Source organism: Aptenodytes patagonicus, chromosome 10 (assembly GCF_965638725.1).
Source record: "Aptenodytes patagonicus chromosome 10, bAptPat1.pri.cur, whole genome shotgun sequence".
In the NCBI taxonomy this organism is placed as follows: domain Eukaryota; kingdom Metazoa; phylum Chordata; class Aves; order Sphenisciformes; family Spheniscidae; genus Aptenodytes; species Aptenodytes patagonicus.
The window spans coordinates 12,309,392-12,333,126 of NC_134958.1; the positions used below are offsets into that span (position 1 = coordinate 12,309,392).

Here is a 23,735-nt window from a genome sequence, read left to right on the forward strand (position 1 = left end):
TTCTGTGGCACGATGGCTGCAACATAGCTGGAAACCTACTTAGCGATGACACAAACTGTCTTTCCAGGTGCTGCAGCCTGACCTTTACACCACGCATAATATATATGCTAGACGTGTAAGATGAACCGGCACAAGAAACACTCGCCCTGCAGTCTCAGCTCACTGGGCAGTAACAGGGATGAAGCATGAAGTGGGGGATGGAAGAACTCTAAGAAGTAGAATCCTGTTTCAAGGATGCATCTGCCATGACTCTCTTCTCTCTCTCCATCCTGTATCAATGGGCAAATCAACTAATTGGTACGATCAGATGTTAGAAACATAACTCCTCATGGGAAACGGCAAGCGCAGTTAGCCAGGCAGGCACATCTGACTGTGGTGCAGACTTGTTCTCCAGCCATGGACACTCACTCTTCTATCCCTTTTCCCTTAGGGGGTGGTGGAAGAGAATACTGACCCAAAATTTGCATGCTGTGAATTAACCCATCTCTGCATTTTAATACAGAGAGATTTCAAATAGCATGCAATTATGGAGCTTCTTAGAAATACACAGGGAAGGAGAAATCATTGTCCTGACTGGAGATTTTAATCTAGGCACTCTTTATAGTGACACAATAAAAAAAACACTAATTGATTCAGATCCACTTATTAGCGTATACTAAGTATATTAGTAGCCCTTGATTAAAAATACTATCCGGGCTACACTGGTGTCAGAAATTTCTGTGTTTTAAGCTCTGCTTAGAACAAGTCCCAAGGGCCCCAGTCCAGAAATGATTTTGGGTGCTCTTAAACTTCAGCTCACATGGTCCTGGTCCTATGTATCTACAGCCAAGCAGATAACAGAGCCTCTTGGAAGCATCCCGAGACTGCTACAAAGTGCAAGCGACAGACCCTGGGCTTCCACACCAACTGCTAAGAAGATGTAACCAGCTAACCTAGTCGAGTCAGCTCATACTGCTTCACTTTCTTCTTTAGTTTTATCGGTCCTACATCCCAGCTCTCATCTTCAGCACCATCCAAAGGACTTTCATCACTGGACTCCTCTGGTCCCACTTCTCGGTAGTAGAGCTTGTAGCCAGATATCTGGGCATGGTTGGCTGGGGGCTGCCACGTTATCAGGAGAGACTCCATCTTCGCTCGGACTTTTAATTCTGTCGGGGCAAATGGAACTAGAAGAACAAGACAAGAGAAAAATGTTCAGCCACTTGTCTCCATTTCCCTGCTTTAGTGAATCCTCCCTGTCCTCGGCAATGAGGGAGGGGTATGAGGAGAGGCTGTCTTGTGAGCGGTATGTCTCCACTGTCTGACAGAGTGGTACAATTATGCTCTACCGTTGACTTTACCAACCAGGTGGTACAGGAAAAAATGTCACAAAGCCACTATGGGAATTTTTCAATGTATTCTGAGATAACACCACCTTTAACCACTGCTGGAGTCTGGCTTGGGCTCAGCTCTGTTTGGCAGAATTGTCTATCCACTCCCAAATGTCATAACATTGGGTTTGGGTTTTTTGTTTGTATGTTACTTTCTTTTTAAAGAATTTTCACAGCTGCACATGGAGAGAGGAAAGACCAACTACCCAGGCAAGCAGTAAGACATAAAATCATAGAATAGTTTGGGTTGGAAGGGACCTTTAAGGGTTTAGTCCAACCCCCCTGCAATGAGCAGGGACATCTTCAACTAGACCAGGTTGCTCAGAGCCCCAACATACAGGGGCTGCTCAACAGAAAGATAAAGGTGGGTACTTTGGTCTAACCAAAACCAATGGTTATAATTCCCTAACGAAAGCACACATCTCCGATCATGCCTCAAGCTCCCCAACATCCTGCAAACCCCGTCCCAAATCCCAGGCAGCACCCAGCCTCCTACCATGCGTTTGGTTGTCTCTGTCAGGAGTCCGATGCTGGGTCCACTCAGAAGGGGCCCCATAGCCCACGCTGGTGCTGGCTGCGATGCGAACTTTGTATACTTTGTTGGGATGGAGAGAGTAGAGAGTGATTTGTGTCTCATTTCCACCCACTTCAATGGAGGTAACCTGATCTGCTGGAACCAAGGTGACACCATTGAAAACCTGGTTTTCCCAGTCAAAGGAAAATACAACTGAGCAGCCAAAAAGCCTAGCTACCCCCACATAGTCTGCACACCCTGGGCTGGCTTGGCTTTGCCCAGTGCAATCTCATACCACCAGGAAAAACTAGAACTAAAGACTAGGCAGAGCTGATATCCTGACTGACAACCCCCTTCATCACATTCAAACCTGCAGGTTGCCTTCAGCACCACTGAGCCTGCCTGGAGGGGAGCTGTCAGAAACCTTGCTGCTGATGATGTTATGGCAGAACATGAGCACAGCTGATGGTAGCTAATGGTACGTTCTGGTGTTGCTCATTGCTGTATTTAAATCCTCACTTTAATTTGAACCAGAACTGTCCAGCAGCCCTGCTTTCTGCAAAATTCACACCTTCACCCATGCCAGACTGAGGTTTTATCGTTCCCTCTTCAGCCCACCCAAGTTCATAAGGGACATAACAGGAAGTTTAAACTGAGAATGGTCTGGAATTTTCACTGTAACAACTAATTGGTCTTGCTGACGATTCATATTGCCTGTTTGGTGAATGCAGAGGTCTTGCTTTTCAGCTTCACCTGGCGTAAACTCAGCTGGGAGCACTGTCCCCGCTATGTAACAGCATATTGCTGAGTGTGATTCCTAGACTGCAAACATTTCCAAGGTTTTACGATGCCACAGAGCCACGTGCAGGCTCAGAGCAAAAAACCAAGAGCCAGGAGTCACAGCGCAGACTACTAATCCAGATCAAACACATGGGAACGTGTCCAGCACTTCATCACACTCTCCATTCTTCTCTTAGTAAGAATCATGACCCTGGGAAGTGTGAAGCTGCAGAGCTTTGACGGTTTTAAGAGCAAATACCCAAAAGGATTTGCAAAGCAAGCACCCATGGAATTGGAACAGCCGCATCCAGCATAGGGAAACGTTACCATCCCCGCTGAAGGCTTCTTACGAGTGTCTGACAATATAAATAAAACCAGATAAAACTCAGCAATACAGCGACACAGCCTGGCCAGGATACTTGCTTTTTTTCCACAAGGATTACTTTCATTAGACTCCATTTTAAAGGAATCAAATGCATTCCTCAACCAGCATAAAGCTCTTCCCCCAAAACACACCGTGCAGATAGCACCAAAGGATTGCTCATGCAGACATTCATGGGGCAGCACAAATACACAAGCATCAGGCCATTCCCCTGGGGACACAGGCTCCTCCACAATCACAGAAAAAGGCACCTCTAAGTAGCGTGAAGTAGCACAGCACCGGCACTGCTGTGACCACCAACAGCACAGCCAGGCTAAGAGAAGGCTGTTCTCCCTTGGGTAAAAAGGGGTCCCTCCATTTTCAGCCTCACACCGCCTCCGCTTGACGTGACATGCTGTTAACACTGCTGGAGCAGAAGACACAACCATCCCCAAATGGTGTTTCCCTCACCTTCCTTGAGGGTGCAGTAGTCGATCTTGTACTTCGTTATCTTGCCATTACTCAGCTCTGGAGGAGGAGGCAGCCATGTCACACGGATGTCACCAGGAGTCATGCTTGACAGGGACAGCTGAGGGGCAGCACTAGGAACTGGGCAGAAGCAACAATGGGAAGTCAGCAAAGACCGGGACAGGACCTCAACACATCTCTGCCAGCTCTCTCAGTTGGCTGGAGGCCACTACCTGGTCTTGGCCCTGCGCAGCCACTGGTGACATGCTGTCTGTCATGGGGGGAACCAATACCCCGCAGCTCTTCAACAGCTCAGATCATCGGCAGGGTGTCTGGGGAGGGGAGACGGTGGGCTGCTCAGCTTGAACAGGCCGATCGGAGCCTGCTGGCCACACCACATTACCCTTTAGGGAAGCAAAATGTAAGTGACCCCGCGTCCACTGCAAACTGGGCAGGTTAGCACAGACCAGCTAATTGGCCCATGCTGTACTGTGGAGCACGAAGGAGACACTAAAGGAAATGGCTCATAGATCCAGACTTCAGTCCGGGAATCTCCATTCCCACGAGAATCACAGCTCTGTGCTGCAGGCAGCTTTCATGCTTTCAACTCAGCTTTTCAGGCTTCAGACACATACACGTGGGACCACGCAGTTCACTATGTCAGGAATATTAAAAGCACATAATGCACCCTGCAGCATAGCAGGGGCTTGCACAAGGTCTGCCAAAACCATCGCTTCATGCCTCTGTCCTGCAGTCTGTTGAAAGCTGCACATGTCCTCCCCAGCTGGGCAGCTGTCCTTCTGGCACTCTGCCTTTACTGCTCGCAAAATGCTACGTGATAAATGGTAAAATCAACACAAACTACTGGCTCTTAAAGGATACAACCTCAAGGCTGCTCCCAACCCTACAAATTGCAATAGATGTCCTTCTTCGGAGCTGAAATCAAGTCTGGCCCAGAGTCAAGTTTGGAGCAATATCACATTAGCTAGGTGAAAGCCCAGAGGAGCTGACTGCAGTTTCCAAAGGATTCTCATGGGCCCCAGTGTCAGTGAGATCATTTTCATTCTCTTCATCACCCAAGCTGATGATCAGACCAGGGTGCTTTGGTTTTGGTTGGTTTGTTGTTTGTTTTTTTTGAAAGGGCTTCTGGCAAGAAGCTGTAGGAGTAGCAGGTTTAGTTTTCTAGGAGCTGATACTATTCTCCATAGCATATTCAATGCTCACCATGAAACAGGCCAAGAACATTTTTTAGGCACCAGTACCCATCTAATTTAAACGCACCGTCCTCCAGGGTCTGAACAATGATGGAAGAGGACGTCCGGCTGGCTCCGAGCTGAGAATACGCAACAACGTAGAACACATAGTTGGTATTGGGTTCTAGGTCCTTGACTTGCAGCTCAGTGGTATCATTATTGACAGCAAACTGGTATTCCACGTTATCTGTTCCTAGAGCCAAGGAAACACTGATCAGCAGGTCAGTGAACTGCCAAGACACTCCTCGAAAAATCACTTAACTCACAAGGTCCATAGTGTAAATCCACCTTAAAAATCACTATGTCTTCTCCAATTTCCCCAGCACCTGCACAAACCCCATCTCTTATGTGAACTCTTTGGGCAGAAACATTCAATGCCTCAATGTTAACATCTCCATTTTGACTCAAACTCTTTAATACATGCTAAGGCAGCTGAAGTTAGCAGCTTAATTTTCAGAGGAGCTCTGGCAACAGTTCAGCAAGAGTATTGGTTTGCTGGCTGTTTGGGAAGACAGACCCCAAGAGATCCAAGTGCTTCACTTCAGATTCTGGGTGTGAATAATTTAGTGATTACCCCTGTACACAATGTAGCTATTTAATATCGCCATTAATAATCATACCCTTTGCATATAAAATCAATGTGTTGGAGGAAAAAATAAAGAACAGAAATAAATTTCCAGAAGTGCCTGGTCCCACTAGAATCCAGACAACTTAGCTATGTGGATACGCTACTGCGGGTCAACAAGTTAGTATATGTCAGCTAATCCACAGGCACTGTCACAGGCTGATGCTGACTCCAAGAGAAAATTCCTTTACCTGCAATGAAAAGGGCTAAACTAACTGGAATTGCCTCACACTTGTCACTAGCTGGGAAAGAAAGTCAACCTGTGCCTTGTGTCTTGTACCTGCAACACAGCTGTGTTGCACAGGCAGATAACACCTACCCACAGCCCGCTGGTAATGTAACGAGAAGCCAATGATCTGCTCGCTGTTGTACTCTGGCCGCTCCCAGGACACAAGGACTGTGGTGCTGGAGAGGGACACGGCTGACACCTTCTTGGGAGCGCTGGGCAAACCCTCCCGCACGATCACTGAGAGCTTGGCAGTGGCACAAGCCATGCCCAAGCTGTTCTCAGCCACGCACTGATAGTAGCCAGCATCCTCCAACCCGATCTGATTGATCACGAGGCTCCCGCTGCTCTGCACCTTCACCCGCCCGTTGGAGAGGATGGCCTCGCCGTTCTTCAGCCAGTGAATGGCTGGGGCTGGCTCGCCCTCCGCCTTGCAGACAAACCGGGCTGTGCTGGCCCGGGTGCGTGAGATGGTTTCAGGAGCCTGGGAGATGCTTGGTGGAGCTGGGAAGAGAGAGGACAAATTAATGCAGGAAGGAGGAGGAAAAGATAGCAAAGTAAATCCCTTCTCCTCCCCACTCAGTGCTATGTTTTATTCAGTAGCAGCTTTGCTTACAAGATAGGATTTGCCAGGCAGACTCTAGAGGCTTAATTTAGACTCTGTCCAAAAGGAAAAATAAATTCTGTTATCAATCATGTGCTGCGTTCCCTGATCCTAGGCTGTTCTCCCTGCTGGCTTCCACGATACTGAAAGTTAATTGCTGATACAGATTTCCATGGGGGAACCCTGGAGAACAAGAATAAGGCATAAAACGGTTCAGTAAATACAAGGAACAAAACCCCAAATTAAAGAGGTGACACTCCCACCAAGAGGTGTTCCAACCCAGGGCCTCCTGCCTCTAATCTGGCTCCCATCTTACCCAGCATGGGTCACAAACTCAACTTCTTGGGGATCTCCTGGATGTCAGTCCAGGTAATCCACAGCTACCTGGCCAGCGTTTCTACCTGGAGCATTTATCCTGCTCTCTACTCACCAAGGACCCGGAGCTCAGCTGCAGCTGTAACGAACTGCCTGGTCTGGGGTTTGTTAGCACGGCAGACATACACCCCTGAGTGATGGGGCTGGCTGGAAGGAATGAGGAGATTTGTCCGTCCCAGCACAATCACATCTGTGGAAATGGGCTTTCCATCTGCAGGAAGAAACGTGCACAAATGTGGGAGGGAGTCCCAACCTGCCCTTTAGGAGGGCTTGTAAACAACACATCTACTAGAGCCAGGATCACAGCTGGGGAGCAGAGAGAGTCCCAAATCCCAAACCCCAGCCCAGAGGAGGATTCCTGCTGGGACACTCCTCAGTGCTTGACTGAGCATCAGCCAGCCCAAGCCAACATTGGCCCAAGGTTTAGTTTAGCCTGTAGCAACCGAAAAAGTTCTGTTTTCGATCAAAATAGTCTCTGATGCCTACGTATGCCTGCAGGTATGCCTGCAATGAGACCCCCTAGGAATAGCACATTCAAGGGAAAGCTATGCTAACACACATTTTGGAAAAGCTGCTGGATCTGCCTGCTGACCCCCATGCACGAACACACATGCCTCCTCCCCTCACTCATTAATGCAAATGCCTGCAAGAGCACTGAATCACTAACAACTCGGGGGTTCTTCCCTCCTCTGGGTCCCAGACATGAACACAAATTTACTGAGCTTCCTGATTCATTCTTTGCCCCCAGCTTGGCTCCTGACCTGTAAGGTATCAGGAAGACACCTTGTTCTCCTTGGGGCTCTGGTGCTTGGGTCAGAAACATGGGCCGTGAGCTGCCCTCTCCCCATTCTCCTGGCCAGATGCTCAGCACTGCTGAGCAGGAAAGGAGGAAAGGGTGGCTCCAGCCCCCTGGCCACAAGCTGAGCTGTCCTTTTACAACTTCAGATAGCCCTAGGCTCCTCAGCATGTCATGGACAAGGCAGTAGGCTGGTGCTAGGCACTGCTTATTCTCAGCATTGCTTTGATGTGAGAAACATGGGGACCATGGCATTGGTACCTCTGAACGTGTGTGGGGGAGCAAAGCCAAGAGCTGGGGACAGAGTATGGGCAAGCACAGTCTGGCTGAGGAAAGGCTTGGATGGGAGGTCAGGAACCCATGGCCAGCTCTGGCACAAGTTAGCAGATTGGGAGAGCCAGCCAATTTGTGCAATACCTGTGCAACACCAGACCTTGTCCCTCTCCACCTGCAGAAGCACGGGTGTTCTCAGACAGCAAAAACTCAGCACTCGCCTGCCTCTGCCTCTCACAGACTCAGCTGAGCCTTTATCTCGAGACAGGAGCAAGCTCTCCACCTCCACTGTGAGCAGCTGCACCTACTTAGCACCATCAGCAGGGAACACAGCTGAGATCAGATCCTCTGCCCTCTCCATCCATTTTGGGGGTCTTAGATGGTCTCACAGTTCAGTGGCTGCACACTCAGAGGAGGAGAAAATCTGTGCACCCCATTTGCACTGGAGCAGTTTGAAAATCTGACTCCAGATGGTAGCAATTAGCTGACACCACCAAGGCTGGCAAGAGCCAGACTGGCAACCTGGAGGTACCAGGTTAATCCTCAGTGTTACCTACATGACTAATCGTCCAGTAACACAGCCTGCTCCTTAATGAAGTCTTAGAAAGGAACATGCTTGTATAACACAGAACTGCTAGCACAGTTAATCTATCTTTTCTAATTTGAAGAGTCCACACCAGGAAGCAGAGGGGGACCAAGCAGACACTTTAAAATAAAGCATGCAAGAAAACTGTTTCACCAACCTTTCCCCCTTCCCCCTCCTCTCCCCCCAATCCAAAAAACTCTAATAAAACTCTGATAAATAATATCTACTCTACTATGGGCATCAGTAGCTCTCAGTAAAACAATGAATAAGTGATCTAGCATGAAAAAGCTGAGTATTTGTAATTGTGAAGTGCACAGGATAAACCAGAAACATTTAATCCTTGCTGATTTGATTTCCAAACTTGTGTCCTCTGACTTTTTTTTTTTGCTCCTTTTTTGTGGGGAAGAGGAAATATTTGTATACACTAAAATCACTGCCTGTGGACAAGTCTGGGCTGAAGACCAACCACAATAAATGGTTACAGAGGAGAGGACTCTTAAATTGTGACCTGGATTTATGAAAATGACCGAGAGCCTTTTTTGGGGAAGATTCAAATCCTAAGCTGAGAACGTCTTCAGTCAGAGCCTCTGAAACACATCTGATGGATGTCACAGTTGGTGAAGTGACACTAGCATCCTACTCGTGACTTAGGCTATCAGCCCTGGGTAACGTATGCCAGTCTGGCTCATTTGTACAGATCTGATGAGACCTAAGCATCTTCTCGATCCTTCCATTACCAATCTGACCACAGTAAGATTTTTTCAATAAAAACCTCCCAGCCACACTCCCAGCCACTCCAATGATTAACAGATCTTATCGTGTTTTATAATCCTGCAAGATAATACAAGTTATTTCTCCAATGCAGTGGCAGATTCCACAGAATCCCCACTAACCTCTGAGTCCCCGGAGGAGTGGCATAGACCTGACCCCATCTCATGACCTTCACTACTCAAGCTCATACAAGGAAGATGACTAATTTAGATCAAAAGGCATTCAGGCCCTAGAACTTCATACATTTCACAGATCAAACAGCTATGAAGTGAACTGCGTGCTTTGTAACCTTCTAGATTTAATTAGTAATTCCAGTTTAGTAAGGACACCCTACACTGCGACATTAGGTACCAATGTAACAAGCACCCTTCCTGTCCCACAGATTTTTCCACCTTTTAATAGATTTTTAAAATAAAGGTTCCTCTTGACAACAAAAGCTTAATTCTGTCCCTCACGCTCACCCTGCCGTATCCAGGAGACAAAGGGGGTGGGATCGGCAGCTGCCATGCACTCCATCACCACGCTCTCCCCGGCCACCACCGTGGTGTTCTCTGGAGCGGCGACAATGGTGACATCTCCTCCTGCTGGCTGGGAACCTAATGTCAAAAATAAAAGGAAAAGTCTGTCCTTGTGCAAAGTCCCCAGAAAAGCACAGAACACAGACATCCCGGCCGTGCTTCCCCAGGTAGTCTCATGTGGTAACAGCACATGCCTAGTTGGAGGAGAAAAGCAGGTCTTGCTTTCATGTGACTACAATACTTCTGCGAAAGAAATGAACAAAGGGGTGCCCTGCAGATTTTCTCTAACCATGCTGGCACTAGTAAAAATTAGTATCGGGATTTCCACATGGAAAATAAGTAGAGTTTCAACCCAGCACCTTCATCAACTGTTGCTAAATGGATGTTTGTTAGTTAGATGAAACAAGATGCCGCTATCCTCAAACAGAGCAACAACACACCCTTTGCCAAGGCATTGTAACAACTCAGAAAGAATCTAGTAACTTGGTTAAAGAAATTTTAACATCCAGATGCTCTACTGTAAACTGGAACAAAGAGAGGTCAAGCCTCTGTGTCCAGGCCTTCACCTGATGGCACAAAGACTAAATCAGTCATTACACATCTGGAGGAGAGCGCGCTATTTAGCTTATACGTGCAGAGATGAACAGCCAACAGTAAATCAAGCAACGTTTACAGGAAGATCTATAGGCTGCATTGCACAATGTCTTGAGAACAGGATGGGGATTTTTTGCTTGAAATGAGCCTTCTGCCTGTGTCTGCCCACTGCTGAGCAGAGGTTAAGGGAAGGTTAAGGAAATGCCTTTGCAGCGGCCAAATTTCTGTTGTCAGATGAAAACAACCGGAGCACTCTTGAGCAGACCAGACTGTTCATGACCCTCAACAGCAGCAACCCTGTTCTTCCAGCTCTGTCGACCTCCGAGGGACACTTTTGTTGTTGTCCTCATGAAGGGAGAAATAACTGCAGAGGAGTCACGTAGTACAAGTAATTTTTAGGCCTGCTCCAGGTACTCCCATGATCTAGCAGAGAAAGTTGTTGGCAGCAGGTCTCAAACAAATAAAAGCAGGACCTTTTTGCACAGTACAAACTCACTGTCTCAGGATGCTGCAGAGTTCAAAAACCAAGAGGTTCAGACAAGCTCATGAAGGACACATTTACCGGGACTATTAAATATGAAGGTCTCACTGCAGCCCCAGCCCAAGATGTTCCCGCATCCCTGACTATCAGATGCTGAGGGACATGTCCAAGGAAAGCACCATGTCCTCCCTGCCCAGTTTTTTTACATGCTTTCCTCTAGCATCTGCTGTGGTCACTTTTGGAGATGGCACTGCAATGGCTGGACCTCTGGCCTGACCCACACTGGCCATTCCTGTGGCATCCAAGCAACACTCACTCATACTTGACTTTGTTGTGAATATAAACCAGAGAAGCTTTGGCCTCAGCATGCAGGCCGGCCTGCATGGCAGGAGGCTACACACTGCTGCACCCAACGCGCTGCGCTCTGTCCATCACCAGGCTTGTTGCCATTTACTCTAGCGCAGAAGTCTTGCCAAAGAGAGTTGGTTCAACGCTGAAATTTTCTTGTAGTCCATACATGCATGAAAGGGATTTCCATCTGTAGTATTATGTGAGCACAGTTTAAAAGGAGCTAGTAAAACCCCCGAGGCACCGAAGGAAAACGGGAGAGAGAAGGAGCCAGTGCTTGTCCAGCAGATGGAAGCAGAGACCAAGGAGCATCCATGGTCTCCTACCTGGGGCAATGGCTGGACCACACTAAACAGCCACCACAGCCCTGGGCAAACACCAGCAATAAGAGCTGCCATGGGACACGAAGGAAAAGCCAAGCCAGCTATCCTCCTTCCAGTGGAACAAGTATGCTACACAGAGGGCCTGGTGTGTACAGGCACATACAATCTCCTTTTGTGCTTACGGCACGGTGTGGGCTGGCCAGGGCTTTGCTACATTCACGTACATCAGCTGTTCACATTGTTCATGCCTACAGACACTTTCAGCCTCAGAGCCATCACGTCCAGCTGCAGCAGGGCAACCTGGGGGACAGAACAGGGACAAGAAGAAACCACATCAGACTACGGATTCAGAGGCCTCACTGACAAATGGATCAAAGTCCTGGCCGCTCTTAATTGTGGTGCCAAGGCTGGGGGCTTGGGCACTACTGAGACAGAAAATGGGCTTAATGCAAAAACAGGCACAAGAGCTTCCACAACAGACATGTAAGCTGAAGGATCAGAGAAACGCAAGGCTCTTTGGAACAGCAGTTTTCTTTTATCTCCAGCTCCAGTTCAACAAAGCACTAAAATCCACAAGTAATCATTAGTCCTGCAAAACAACTGAGTGCAGGGACTCCAGCAAGACCCGGCTGGATGGGTGAGGCTGCTCAGCACATTGCTAATGTGAGGCTTCTACCCTTCTCTACCCCATATGGCAGAGAGGGATGAGGCAACATCAGAGAAAGAACAAGGAGAAGGAGCTTTCCAGCCAGGATTTGGAAGGAAACACATGCGAAAGCACCAGAAGCAAAGGAAGAAGCTTTTATAGCAGCCATTACAGGGAAGGCCACAGTGCTGGGAAGACACTGGAGAACCCAACAAGTTGTGCTAAGGTTGGTTTTAAGAGTGAGCCAGGGAAAGAGGTGCAAAGGAGCCAGGTGAGTAGTTGCTCTCTGCTGAGGGGCTGGCATCATGGCTGGATGTAGTCGTACCTCTCCACAGACCACAGGCTCAGGCCCCACTCACCCTGTGCAGGGCTCAGTGAGCCTCATCTGCCTACCCTGGAGACCCATTACCCATTGTGGGGCCATGGCAGCTTTTTATGAAAACGAACAGGGCAGCAGCCTACACCCGAGATCCTGGGAGCAGGAGTATACGGGGTCAGACTTCCAGCCTACCACGGGAGTGAGCTGCTTTACCCGACACCACCAGCTGCCTGTGTACCTGCTGGGCAGGACATGGCTGAAATGCGTCTGTGTGCATAAAGCTGTCTTTTTCTGCAGTGCTGGGGGAAAAAATAAATCTAGACTAAAAAAAACCACCAGCAGCCAGATGGCAATATATTCCTTGCCAGATTTCCAAGCAGCTTTCTCTACCAAGCTTAGGGCAGAGGCAAACAGAAAGCTCCTCAAACCTGACTTAAACACTTTTCTGTTGCATTCAGGTGCACAGCCCCAGGTGCTGGCTGACAATGGCACCTTACAGGTTATAAAAACTTCATGTAAAGGCACTTGTCCCATATCACTTGGTCCCTCGACAGCTGCCTTGTAGTGTTGTCAGTCACTAGGAGAAGTATTTTACAAGCTGCACAAACCATCACTCTGAAATGGCCTCAGGAATCATCAGCCCAGCTCTGCAATGGTTTAGCAGAGCCACCGTGAAGCGGTCCTATAAAGGCACAGCCTATAGCTTCACCTTTCCTTGGGGCCTTGCATTTCTCCTGGCTGGAGAAGGACCAACGAAATACTTCACCACCCTCACCCTGAACAGTCCTGCAGCAGCACCACGTGCTGCCCTTCCCTCTGGTGCTGCCCGTCCCACACCCTGGGGGCTCAGGAAGGGAAAGAGCAAGGAGCTCGCTGGTGGCCAGGTAACCAGCCAGCAGAAACCAGGCCTGGTGACCCAAAAGGGCTGATGACTAGCTACTTATTAGCTCCATACTTACTCTGCAGAAGGTATAAAGAGAGCTGATATTGGGGCTTCCTGACAGTCAAATCCAAGGGCACAACTCAAGGTCTCTCTGACAACCAAGAGCAGCAACAGCCACAGGGATCTGTAGCTCAAACATCCATTTCTGCTTCCTTCTCCCTCGGCCACAACTCTGGTTTCAGCCTTGAAAAACTATTGGGAAAACATATTAGCCCAGACCCCACATCTGTTTTTCGCTGATTATTATTATTAAAATTATATTACAAAAGCAAACAGTTCTGCTTGCTTTCCCAGTACTTTCCTGAGTGTGTGCATGGATGAATGCCCCATACACCTCTTGCACACACAAACGCATTTCTCTTCAGCACTGTGGGTCTGTCAGAGCAAGTCTACAAGTCAAGCTCCTCTTTAAACTGAGCCCCCTTTAGAGTACATTTTTTACCTGCTATCTCAATAGGCTGGCTGGATAGGATGGATCGCAGGTTAACTGCTACAAAACTGCTAAGGTTTTGTTTGGTTTGAAGAGTTCCCAAGAACAGTACTAAGCTTACCAGGAAAAACTCCACACAGAGGATTCCAACAAACATCAAAGAGTAAAATCAACATGAGTTTTTTGTCTCCACTGCCATTAAGATAATTTCAGGTCAAGAGGGAATATTGTTAGAACCAAAGGAAAAAAAAGAGCTGCAGTTTCCAAGACATCTTTCACTGTCTGAACAAAACAGGTCACTGAATGCACCTGTGCCATGCTGGCCGTTCTGTGGCACTAAAAGCTTTCACAGTGCTGCTATTTAAAACTTGGGCTTTGAGATTTCTTCCCCCGCCCCAGCTTTGTTTTGTCTCTCCATGTAGCCAAGCTGCTCTAGGCAAAAGCTTTGCACAGCCCAAGGCACAACCCGTGGATTCGTACCAAAACTTGCTGTCACTGATGACCTTTGTGGACTTTTTGCCTTTCTGAATCAGATGGATCAATTTTACCCTCTTTTACTGAAAAAATGCCTGTAGGGTGCCAAACGTGGCTCTAGGATGACTCAGAGTAGTGCACTAGGACTGAGAGAAATCCTCTGGGCACTGAAAAGAGTTAGAGATGAAAGCTCTTTTCCTGCACAGTTCGTCAACCTGTGCCCATGCTTGTGTTTGCACAGGAAGACGACAAGGGTGCCATCACAGAGCAAGAGACAAGACTTCCTGATAATCTGCAGAAATATTTCAAAATAATCCACCAGGTTTTATTGTTTATGAACAACTCACTACAGCAGACTTCTCAGTTTATGAGATTTTCCACTTTCCTATCACGAGACAGGAAAGTCAGGCCAAATTCGGGTGCTCCACTTTTTTGTACCATTGCTCTCACAGGCATCTCTCAGCGCCTGGAGCTGGGTTTCAGGGCCAGGTGGTGGGCAGGCACAGAGGAAACACAACAAATCGCTTATGATAGAGTGTAGTATAAAACCAGAAGGAGGTGGGGAGGGGAGCACAGGGAACCTTGAGACAGCAAGCGAGCATGCCAGACAGATCTCAGCACACAGGCTGCCTAACCTCTAAAAATCCAATCTGTATCATTTCAAAGCATTCAAAGCAAAGGGGAACTGTAAGCAGGGATGTGAAGGGAGGCACCATGGGGAGCTGCTTGGGACAAAGCTCAAAATGTTTATTTGAAGTTATAGCTTGAGTTATAACATACACGAATGATTTCAAACTCCAAGAGTTTACAACTTGGGTCTGCCTCTAATGCATCCATAATTCATCAGCTATCCTCTCCTGCCTCCCTGCTCTTGTTAGTGCAGAGTTATCAGCAGAGAATTCAGGCAGCGCAACAGGAGGAAAATGTTTTCTGTTCAGCCAATTTGTGACAGTCGTTTGCAGTGACAAGAGGATGACTTCTTGGACGGGAACTAACACCTCTCTCCCGCTCCATAAACACCCTGTCTCGGCGAAAGTGCTGGAAGGTTAAACATGACTTGCATGGTGACACATTCAGCTCTCAGCTGTCAGCAGTTCAAGATTTGGAGATATCCAACAACCAAGCAACAATCTTCTGTTCTGCGAACTTTCTCACCCTCTCTGGAGGAGGAGCATGAAACCTTATTCATCCCTGCGAGCCTCCTCCGGGAATAGATTCTAGCACTGAGCAGCTGTTCATTAGAGAAAGTCAATGCTGTCACTGCTGTTATTCTGCAGACAATAAAGGAGCAAATTACCCATTGCAAAAGCACACACCTTCAAAAATGCAGGCGCTGTGTTTGCAGAGCATGCCCTACTCCTACTCCTTAGCTCTCTCCCTTTTCTCAGACAACTCACAGACCCTCCTGGACTGTTCAGGGAGAAAGCTGACAGCAGCCACGGAGAAGAAACATCTTCCGCACCTGCCTTCCTCCTCCCTTTACACTTTCCTGGAAATTTATTTACAATTTATTTCTACCTCTGGGCTAGACCCAGGACAGGAGATAACTAGCATGGAAAATCTCCAGGCAGGACACTTGCCTAATTGTATCCTAACACTTCGGCATATCTGCTTCAGGGGCAATATAAACAATGTCAGATCTCAAAACTGAGCATGCTTAGCAACAAGCATTTCTTCTTTTGTAACTGTTCTCATCTGAACACAGCAATGCACAGCTTTGCAAACAGGAAAGCAAAGCAGCCAAAAGAGGACTGGCACCAGTGATTTTTCAGAAGTGGCTAGAGATGTTGAGTGCTGCCCTTCCAACACCCTACAATTCAGGCCTCCTCGAAGTATCACAAGTCAAACACTGCCTCCTCTTCTCCCCAAACACAGCTCTCGCAACCACGCATCCTTTCTGAAAATTACCATTTGCTTTTTTGGGTTTTTCTTCCACCTTTGCTATACCACAGTCCCTGTGGCAGTCTGAATCCAAGTTCTGTTTTCCTCCATCACTGAAGCTGGGGAGGGATGACTTTTAGTTACAAGATTACAGACTCAATTCACCAAACATTTGGTACTGCTTTGATGGTTCTCAGCATTGAAAACTCCTCCTCTGCAGAGGATCAGGCTTTGGTTCATAAGCCTTGCAGGAGTTTTTAGACGTGTGCCTCAACAGAAACTCCAGCACTGACCATGCTTGGGTACAGGCACTGCAAAAGTAATCCTAGTGCAATCTGGCAGCACCAGTGCCCGTAAGCCTCCATCATTAGAAATGCCTCTTTCTTTCCCTTGTCAGGCAGCTGCAGTGTGCCTGGGTCAGTGCACAAGTCGACTTGGAAGGGAAGCTGAAAAGGAACCCAGCTATTATTGCACAAGTGACACTGTATTGGAATAACTGTTTCTTTCTGCCCAATAATATAAATGAGCTTAGTAAATCAGGTTTGTATTGTCTTTTTACCTCACATCCTCAAAACATTTTGTAAGCAGTTATACATTTGTCAATGCACAGATTTAATTGAAAAGCTGAGCAGGGAAGAATTCATCTTCACATTTTGGAACAGGGACAGAGTCTCTCTTCCTACTTACCAAGTTAGTGCTGCAGCAGAGCAGCTACACATCATTTGTCATCTTTAAAGCAGCATACAAAGAAACATGCATAAATGATTAAAACACAGAAGTTCAATCACTTTCTTAGTGCTATTAAGAGACCTCCACATACAGCACTTGTATCTCAAACTACTATCACAAAATCCCCTAACAAAGAAGTCAGCAAACAGATCGCAAAATACACAGTGCAACCTACACTTCTAATAGCAGGCACAAAACCTGCTCCTTTAATGTCTGCATATACGTACATGCAAAATGGAGAATTTAATAGACAAAATACACTTCTATGATTTTTTAAAAAAAAAGGAGGGAGATTAATTAGTTTGGATGAGGAGTGTTCATTTACTACATGGACACACTCCTCAGACCAGCACCTGCCACAGCTTCTGGTGTCTCTCCACGGAGCGTGTGTACACACAGAGTGTGGCAGGAGGAGCTGCTCTAGGAACTGCTTTTCACTTGGCTTGAGAAACAGCCTGTTAAACATTTTCCCCAGCTCTGTGTTCTCTGTCTGGAAGCCTGGGGAGCACACGGATCCCAGTCCAGACAGGCAGAGGGGCCATCAGGCAGTCCTCTTTCATTCCCCTCGACTTCTTTATACAGCTGACAGATTTCAGCTCAGAAATTAAATCCTTTAATGTACTAGCTCAGCCACAAGTTGACAATCTGAACTACATGTAACCAGAAGCCCAGAAAGGCTGAGCAGTGGCAGGTTTCCAGGAACTGCCTTGGATTTTTAGGGGGCTCTTCCCCCACCCCAAATCCTTGAACCTTCATGGTATGGAGTTTTACATGTCCAGGGAACGTTTAGTTCTGCTGCGAAGCAGTTGGAGTGTGCTTTGCCCGCCACTCCACCTCCTGTATAGCTGTCAACATTGGCTCTCTGTTTGCGTACACGCATTTGGAACTGCTCTTCATCACGCCAAAAGGGACGGGAGCCAGCCTGACTGCACAACAAATTCCTGCTCGCTTCCCCAGTGAGCGCTTGGAAGCGCCTACATTTGCACCGCTCTGAGCGGGAGCTAGGCAAAATAAACAGGAGGTGTCGTGCCGACAGCCGTGGCCATGCGGCCCTGTAGCCCCACTGCACAGAGAGCTGCTGCTTCTTACGAGAATCAGGGCTCTTCTGGTTTTCTGCCGCAGGCCCAAGTTAGCCAAAGGGTTGGAGACCTCAGGCCATGCATCTGAATCCGCAGAAGCCTGCAGATACGTTACAAAGAGTTTCTGGGAGGCAGAAGAAGCAGACCATGAGCTGGAACATGGCAGAGGCAATAGGAAACCCAAGCTTAGGGCACAGTGGACACCGAGACCTATCAGAAGGACCATGTTGGAGCATCATTGATAATGTCACCATTGTGTAATTAACAACCCTTTAGCCATTCTTGGCACATTTTCACAGATCTTAGTGCAAACAAAGTCCTTGAAGGAAGTCACTCAGCGTACAGCAGGATTTAAGCCTCTAGATCAGATGAGAGGTCAACAAAAAAAAGAAACGAAGAAAGGAGCAGAGGTACCTCAGTGCCTCTGAAGCAGTTTGGGGAATGGCAGAGCAGTCTCCCTGCCCTAACCCTAAGACCCAGACAGCTTATGCTACTCACAGTGAGCCCTTAAAGCACTGCAAGCCCCAGCCATTCCCCAGCAGCTGCCAGGAACACAGACAAGAAAAACAAGGGCTGGAAGAGGATGTTTTGCAAAGTTACCACTGCAACAGGAACCACCACACTACACAAGGCATGTCCCATGGCTGATAACACTTATGTTACTGCAACACACCATTCTCAGCAGCACAAAGGGCAGAGCCAGACCCCATCCTTGATGCGACCTGTGCTGCTTCAGTTCAGTCCTTCAACCTGCCTGGCTGCTGTGGGCACCAATCCTCCACACAGCTCCAGCACAGTGCCGCAGCCCTCACCAGCCAGGATGATGTCCCAGCTTCCCAGCAGGGCCAGGCTCTGGTCCAGTGGTTCAAGAGAAAAAGTCTCCCCTGGTCTCTGCCACTAACTCACTGTGCTGCTGTGGGCACATCTCTCAGCATCTCCGTGACTCCATCTGCTCAGAGTTCGTAACATAGCTAATTCACAGAAGTGAAGGTGCAAAAGTAATAGCCAGGAAGCATCAGAAGACCCTTAACAAAAGCCACAGTATCAGAGATTTAAATGTAGGCACCCCTTGCAAATCAGTAAACACCAAATGGCCGTGGGGACCTAAGCTTGCCAGCCTCTGGGATTCAGTAGGAACATTCCCACACTTTAACCATCATTACACCAGCTTTCTTTGTCATTTTCCTAGGCCACCACATCACCTTCCAGGATGATGCAGCAGAAATCTCCAAGAAAAAAAGCTGTAGGGCAGGTAAAGATATGCTGTTACCTCTCGCACAGAAATGAGACAGAGACATGGTCAACAGAAGACCCTTCTGGCTCACAGGTCATAAGCCCTGAAACTCCTCCTTACTCAGTCACCTCACCTTGTCTAAGTGACTGGAGCCATTTCACTCCAGTAAATTCCTCCTTGTGCTCAGAGGCTGATGTTTCCCAGGGGCTGACACCTATTTCATCAGATCTATTTGCAATTCCGATTTATTTGCAACATCAGATCTATTTGCACTTCACGTACATCTAGTGACAGCAGAGAGCAAACAGGCTGGAGGCCCTGGGCTGTGCAGAAGGACACAACCTGCTTTCTTTGTGACCAGGACTTGTGCTCTGCCCCATTCCGTCTGCCAGAGATGGCCGTTCACATTACTGTCATGCACAGCTTTGAAAAGAGAAACATTATGGGAAGCCACCTCATAGTGTGGTCTCCCTGATGCCAGGTATGCAGAATGCTTCCTACAAGCTATGCTTCGAACACACAACACGCTGGGAGCCTACAGTAACACAGTCTGGCAGCAAACGAAGACTGCCAACTTGGAAGGAAGAACTAAAAGCAGATGGATGCATCTGCATTAACTCAGGACAATGCAAATCTGTTTTTCTAGGAAAAGTCTGGAAGGAAAGCTGGCTTTCCATGGGGAAAGATCATTAGTGATATCCACAGATTCTGTCAAAGCCCTTAGGCTGGACGCTTGCTGAGTACCGCAGAGAGCCCCGATCTGTCTAAGGCTGTGCCTGAAGACACAGTGTTTGGTAACACCACCTGCCCCTCCTTATCCCATCCTTCTTTTCTTTTCCTGCTTCTCACTCTCATCCACAAGCCATGTGGCATTTCCCTTCAGCTGCACTAGAAAGAGAGTTGGACAAGAGCATCTCTCAGTTACTGAAGGCAAACTCCCAGCTGTGTCCTGAGTGATCCTTGGCATCCGAGATATCCAAGTGAGGGCTCAGAGCAGCACGGCTCAGTTCCTGATTCAGCCTCCCCCATGATCTGGGCCGACTCACCCCATTGTTATTCCTTAGCACCACCAGGCCTGTAGATACTGGTGGGTCTCTGAGACAGGGACAAGCCTCCTCTGTATGTCTGTCCCATGTCTAAAGCAACGGGACCGTGAGCTTTGCTATACCTCTGGACGCTTGCAACATCTTCACTCCAGCTGTTAGGATGCTGTAAGCACTGTAGGGCACCACTAGCCCACGACCTCAGAGAGGTACTGAGGCTCTGCTATAATACAGACGATTAATAATTAAAAAGTGCCATCAGGAACCCAACCACATCAACCTTCCTGTCCTGCAGCCCACTGCAAGCTAATTATAGAGACCTAATTATGGTCTCTATTCTTAGCTCCCTTCCAGCCTCACTGTGCAGGCACAGCCTGTTCAATACCCTCTGGGCGAGGCCAGGTGTGATCCCTGCAGTGCAGATATGCTGATGCACCACAGGGTTACACCAGCACCAAAAGACTCTCACAGGAGAGCTGAACGGAGACTGCTGCTTAAACCCTGCTTCAGTCAGAGCCTTACCAAACACCAGCTCTTCTTTCAGGAAGCCTCAAAAGCGCAGCAGATCTGGATCAATAAGAGATGCATGTGGAGAACACTGGAGGACCACAAACCATCCCTGAATCCAGCCATCCCTGATCTTCAGGAGTCGGAGGCAGAGCTGCCTGTAACACACGGGCCTGGCCATACCTGACAGCTCCAAACATAATGCACAGCCAATGTTGCGTGTGGGAGAGACCAGTTTCCCCTCAGGACCTGGAAACAGCTCACCTATTCCCAGCCATACATCCCTTGTTCTGCTCTATTATCCTTGACACCTCTGTTGCCACTCACTTTGGTGCCAACCCTGGACTTAGCTGTTCTGTTTAATGCGAGGTGAGGGCTCTGAATTTTGTATCAAACCCTCTGTCACCTCAGGCTGCTAGAGCTGTCAGGAGCACGGCGTATCATAGCCCCACTGAACTTCACAGACAGCTGAGCTGGAACTCCCCCTTCGGCTCCTGCGAACAGGCTGCTGACACTTGAGCTACGAGAAGCTTTCCCTCGGTGATGTGAGTGGTATGATGCATGCTGGCCCTGTACAAACTCCAGTCAAGGAGAGAGCTGTGTGTTTGGGTGGGTGCCTGATGCATGTCTGCACCAGCCCTTCATAAGTTTCACCCAAAATCTGTGGTCTCAGTCCTGTTCCATGCGTGCTTGAAATCAGTAGCATTGCTAGGCTCAGTAAAAGGGAGACAGAGTGAAAGTTTACAGCTCATGTTAGGCAGAAGGTCACTTCTAGCTTTAAAGATCTATTTATTAAGCTAGAAGCGCTGTGAATCTCCTCCTTGATCTTGCCATTCTCTGAATTCACACTTACCGTGGTTCACTTAGCATCCTCTGCCACAGAGGAGGATCAAGAGCATTTTCCACAATCCAGCAGATGCATTATGCAAACAGCTTCAGATACCTGCTGCCCAGGAAACTGGAGCTTCGAAACACACAGAGTCCTCATGGCTGAGCTTTTGGGATGTCAAGTAGAGAGCAGTTCCCTGCTTAACCACTAGTAAAGTGAGAGAGCAGAAGGCAAAGAAAAACAGGATGCCAAAAGAAGACAGGGAAAAGTGACAGAGGTCTGTGCGCAGCAGAAGAGGCACAAGGAATGGGGACACAGCAATTCCAGGCTGGAACTGGGCTGGAACTGCCTCCTTCTCCAGAGGTGAAGCACCACTTGCTGGTTAAGCCAACAGCTCACAATAAAAATACCGCTGCCTTATCCCACCCCATGTTTTCTCTCCCTACACATTTCCATGACCCTCTTGCCTCCCAGAAGCACAGCCTTAAGCAGTCTCCTGTGCCCACAAACACAGCTGTGGATAGCTCTCCCCCCACAGCTCTGCCCCCACAACACCACAAGGCCCTACTGCCTCTGCCACGTGGGTTCCTGCCAGAGGAAGACCACCCCTGACCAGGTGGGACCATCACCCCACTTTGGTTAACGCTGCCCTTCTCCATCAATGGCAGCATACACAATGGGATCAACGCCCAGCTGCAGTCAGAGAGTTCAGATGAGAGCAGCACTGACCCGAATCTGAACTGCCCTGTCCCTACATTGCACGGTATCCATGTTCAAAGCTGCGAAGGGAGCACAGCACGTGTCGTCAGGGCTCAGGCTGAGCGCCAACCCAGCATCCAGCATGTCATTCGCACATGCAGGGACTGAAAATCCACTTGTGGTAACAGCACGTCTGTTTCTGCAAGGTGGTGGCCAACTGCGAGTGCTGCTCACTTCATCACCACCTTTCTCTCCATCCCCAAAGCTCATCCCATTCAATAGCTGTATTCTCCTACAACCCTTTGGAGCAGGAACCACCCAGGTCCCAGCACCCAGAGCCAGGCTCTCCCTTGGTACCTGCAAGCCGCTGCAATACAAACACCAAAAGAACAAAAAACGTGAAGGTGTTTCAAGCTGCCTCCAAGCTCTGTCCCTGTTATCATATTTCATACAAATATTTGGCTGAAAAATCCATTTCCTGGGACACTGCTGCAGCAAGCTGCTACAACTGTCAACGTAAATGATGTTCTGCCAAGGGCAATCTCGCAGTGTCATCTCTAATAACACAGTACTCAATCCCAACTCACAGGGGACGTGCTCATCTGCTGAAAGACTCTTCAGTGGCATGCTCAGCCCAGACTTCAGCCCTGCTGCACTTATGCCCATCGCCCTGATCTGTTCTCCCCAATCCTGCGTTTATTGCAGCACAGGATCACGTGGAGCACGACTGTTGAGACCACCACACGAACATTGCTGCATAGATGTTTTGTTGGTGCTGGCGGAAGGCTGTTACACATTCTGATTCTTGCCAGCCTGGTCTGAGGCAAAGGTTTTACCCATATACCAGAGTGACATGTCACAGCAATCGTGGCTACTCTGCATGCACAGATCAGGAATAGGGTGCAGAGGACACAAGGAAGAAAAACCCCACACCCACAATCAGGTACATATCTGCATCTTCCTCTCCAAGTGCACCTTGATGCCCGGCTCACCTGAGCAGATAGACCTCCAGCACCAAATGCCCATAATCACTCTCCAGACTGACCCATCACTTCTAAGAGGGCAACTCCAAGCCTTTTACATTATCCCTATTTACAGAGGAAGAAATTAAAGTGTTAAGGAACTGATTCTCCTCTGTAGTCCAGCAACAGAGAGGAAAGGAGAACCCAAGAGTCCTGGCTCCCAGGACCACGCTTTGTTGACTTTGATGGTTATTTGTGCTGCACTGGGGATGCAGGCCACTGTGTACCAGACATGGGGCAAGCACACAGCAAGAGGTAGTCCCTATCCCCAAGAAAACACACAAAGAGCAAGCATGTGCATGACATGGAGGGGAAAAGTGAAGTGATCTGCTGAGACCACACAATGTCACGTTCCCAAAGCCTTTCTGCTACTCTTCTGAGAGCCGCTTTATGAAGCATGGCAGCACTTCCTTGTGTATGTCAAGGACCTGGGAACACAACCAGGACACACTGAGAATTAACTCTTTATATACAAGTTCAAAGTAGGGCTCCAGAGCTTGCTTCCAGAAAAAGGAACTACAAGAAACAAGACACAGCTCCGTCGAGACCTGACTCCAAGCAAAGGCAGCATGCACAGACAGAGCGCTTGGGAAAAGCATCCTGCAGCCAGCTCCTAATACCCTTTCTGGCAGAG

The 23,735-nt window shown here is 48.3% G+C and overlaps 1 protein-coding gene across 6 annotated transcripts in view; it reads right to left on the reverse strand.

Moving 5' to 3' along the window:
- The window catches only part of IGDCC4 (immunoglobulin superfamily DCC subclass member 4), a 108,847-nt gene that overhangs the window by 23,858 nt on the left and 61,254 nt on the right, over positions 1-23,735 (reverse strand). For 4 of the 6 annotated variants that reach the window (XM_076348072.1, XM_076348074.1, XM_076348070.1 and 1 more), the window contains exons 5-11: positions 9,464-9,598; positions 6,632-6,787; positions 5,691-6,101; positions 4,775-4,939; positions 3,497-3,634; positions 1,867-2,037; positions 933-1,166 (exon numbers count right to left, since the gene is read on the reverse strand). In XM_076348072.1, coding sequence (XP_076204187.1) covers positions 933-1,166; positions 1,867-2,037; positions 3,497-3,634; positions 4,775-4,939; positions 5,691-6,101; positions 6,632-6,787; positions 9,464-9,598 — 1,410 coding nt within the window. The remainder of the gene's footprint in view (positions 1-932; positions 1,167-1,866; positions 2,038-3,496; positions 3,635-4,774; positions 4,940-5,690; positions 6,102-6,631; positions 6,788-9,463; positions 9,599-23,735) is intronic. The other 2 variants (XM_076348071.1, XM_076348073.1) reach the window with 2 other exon arrangements.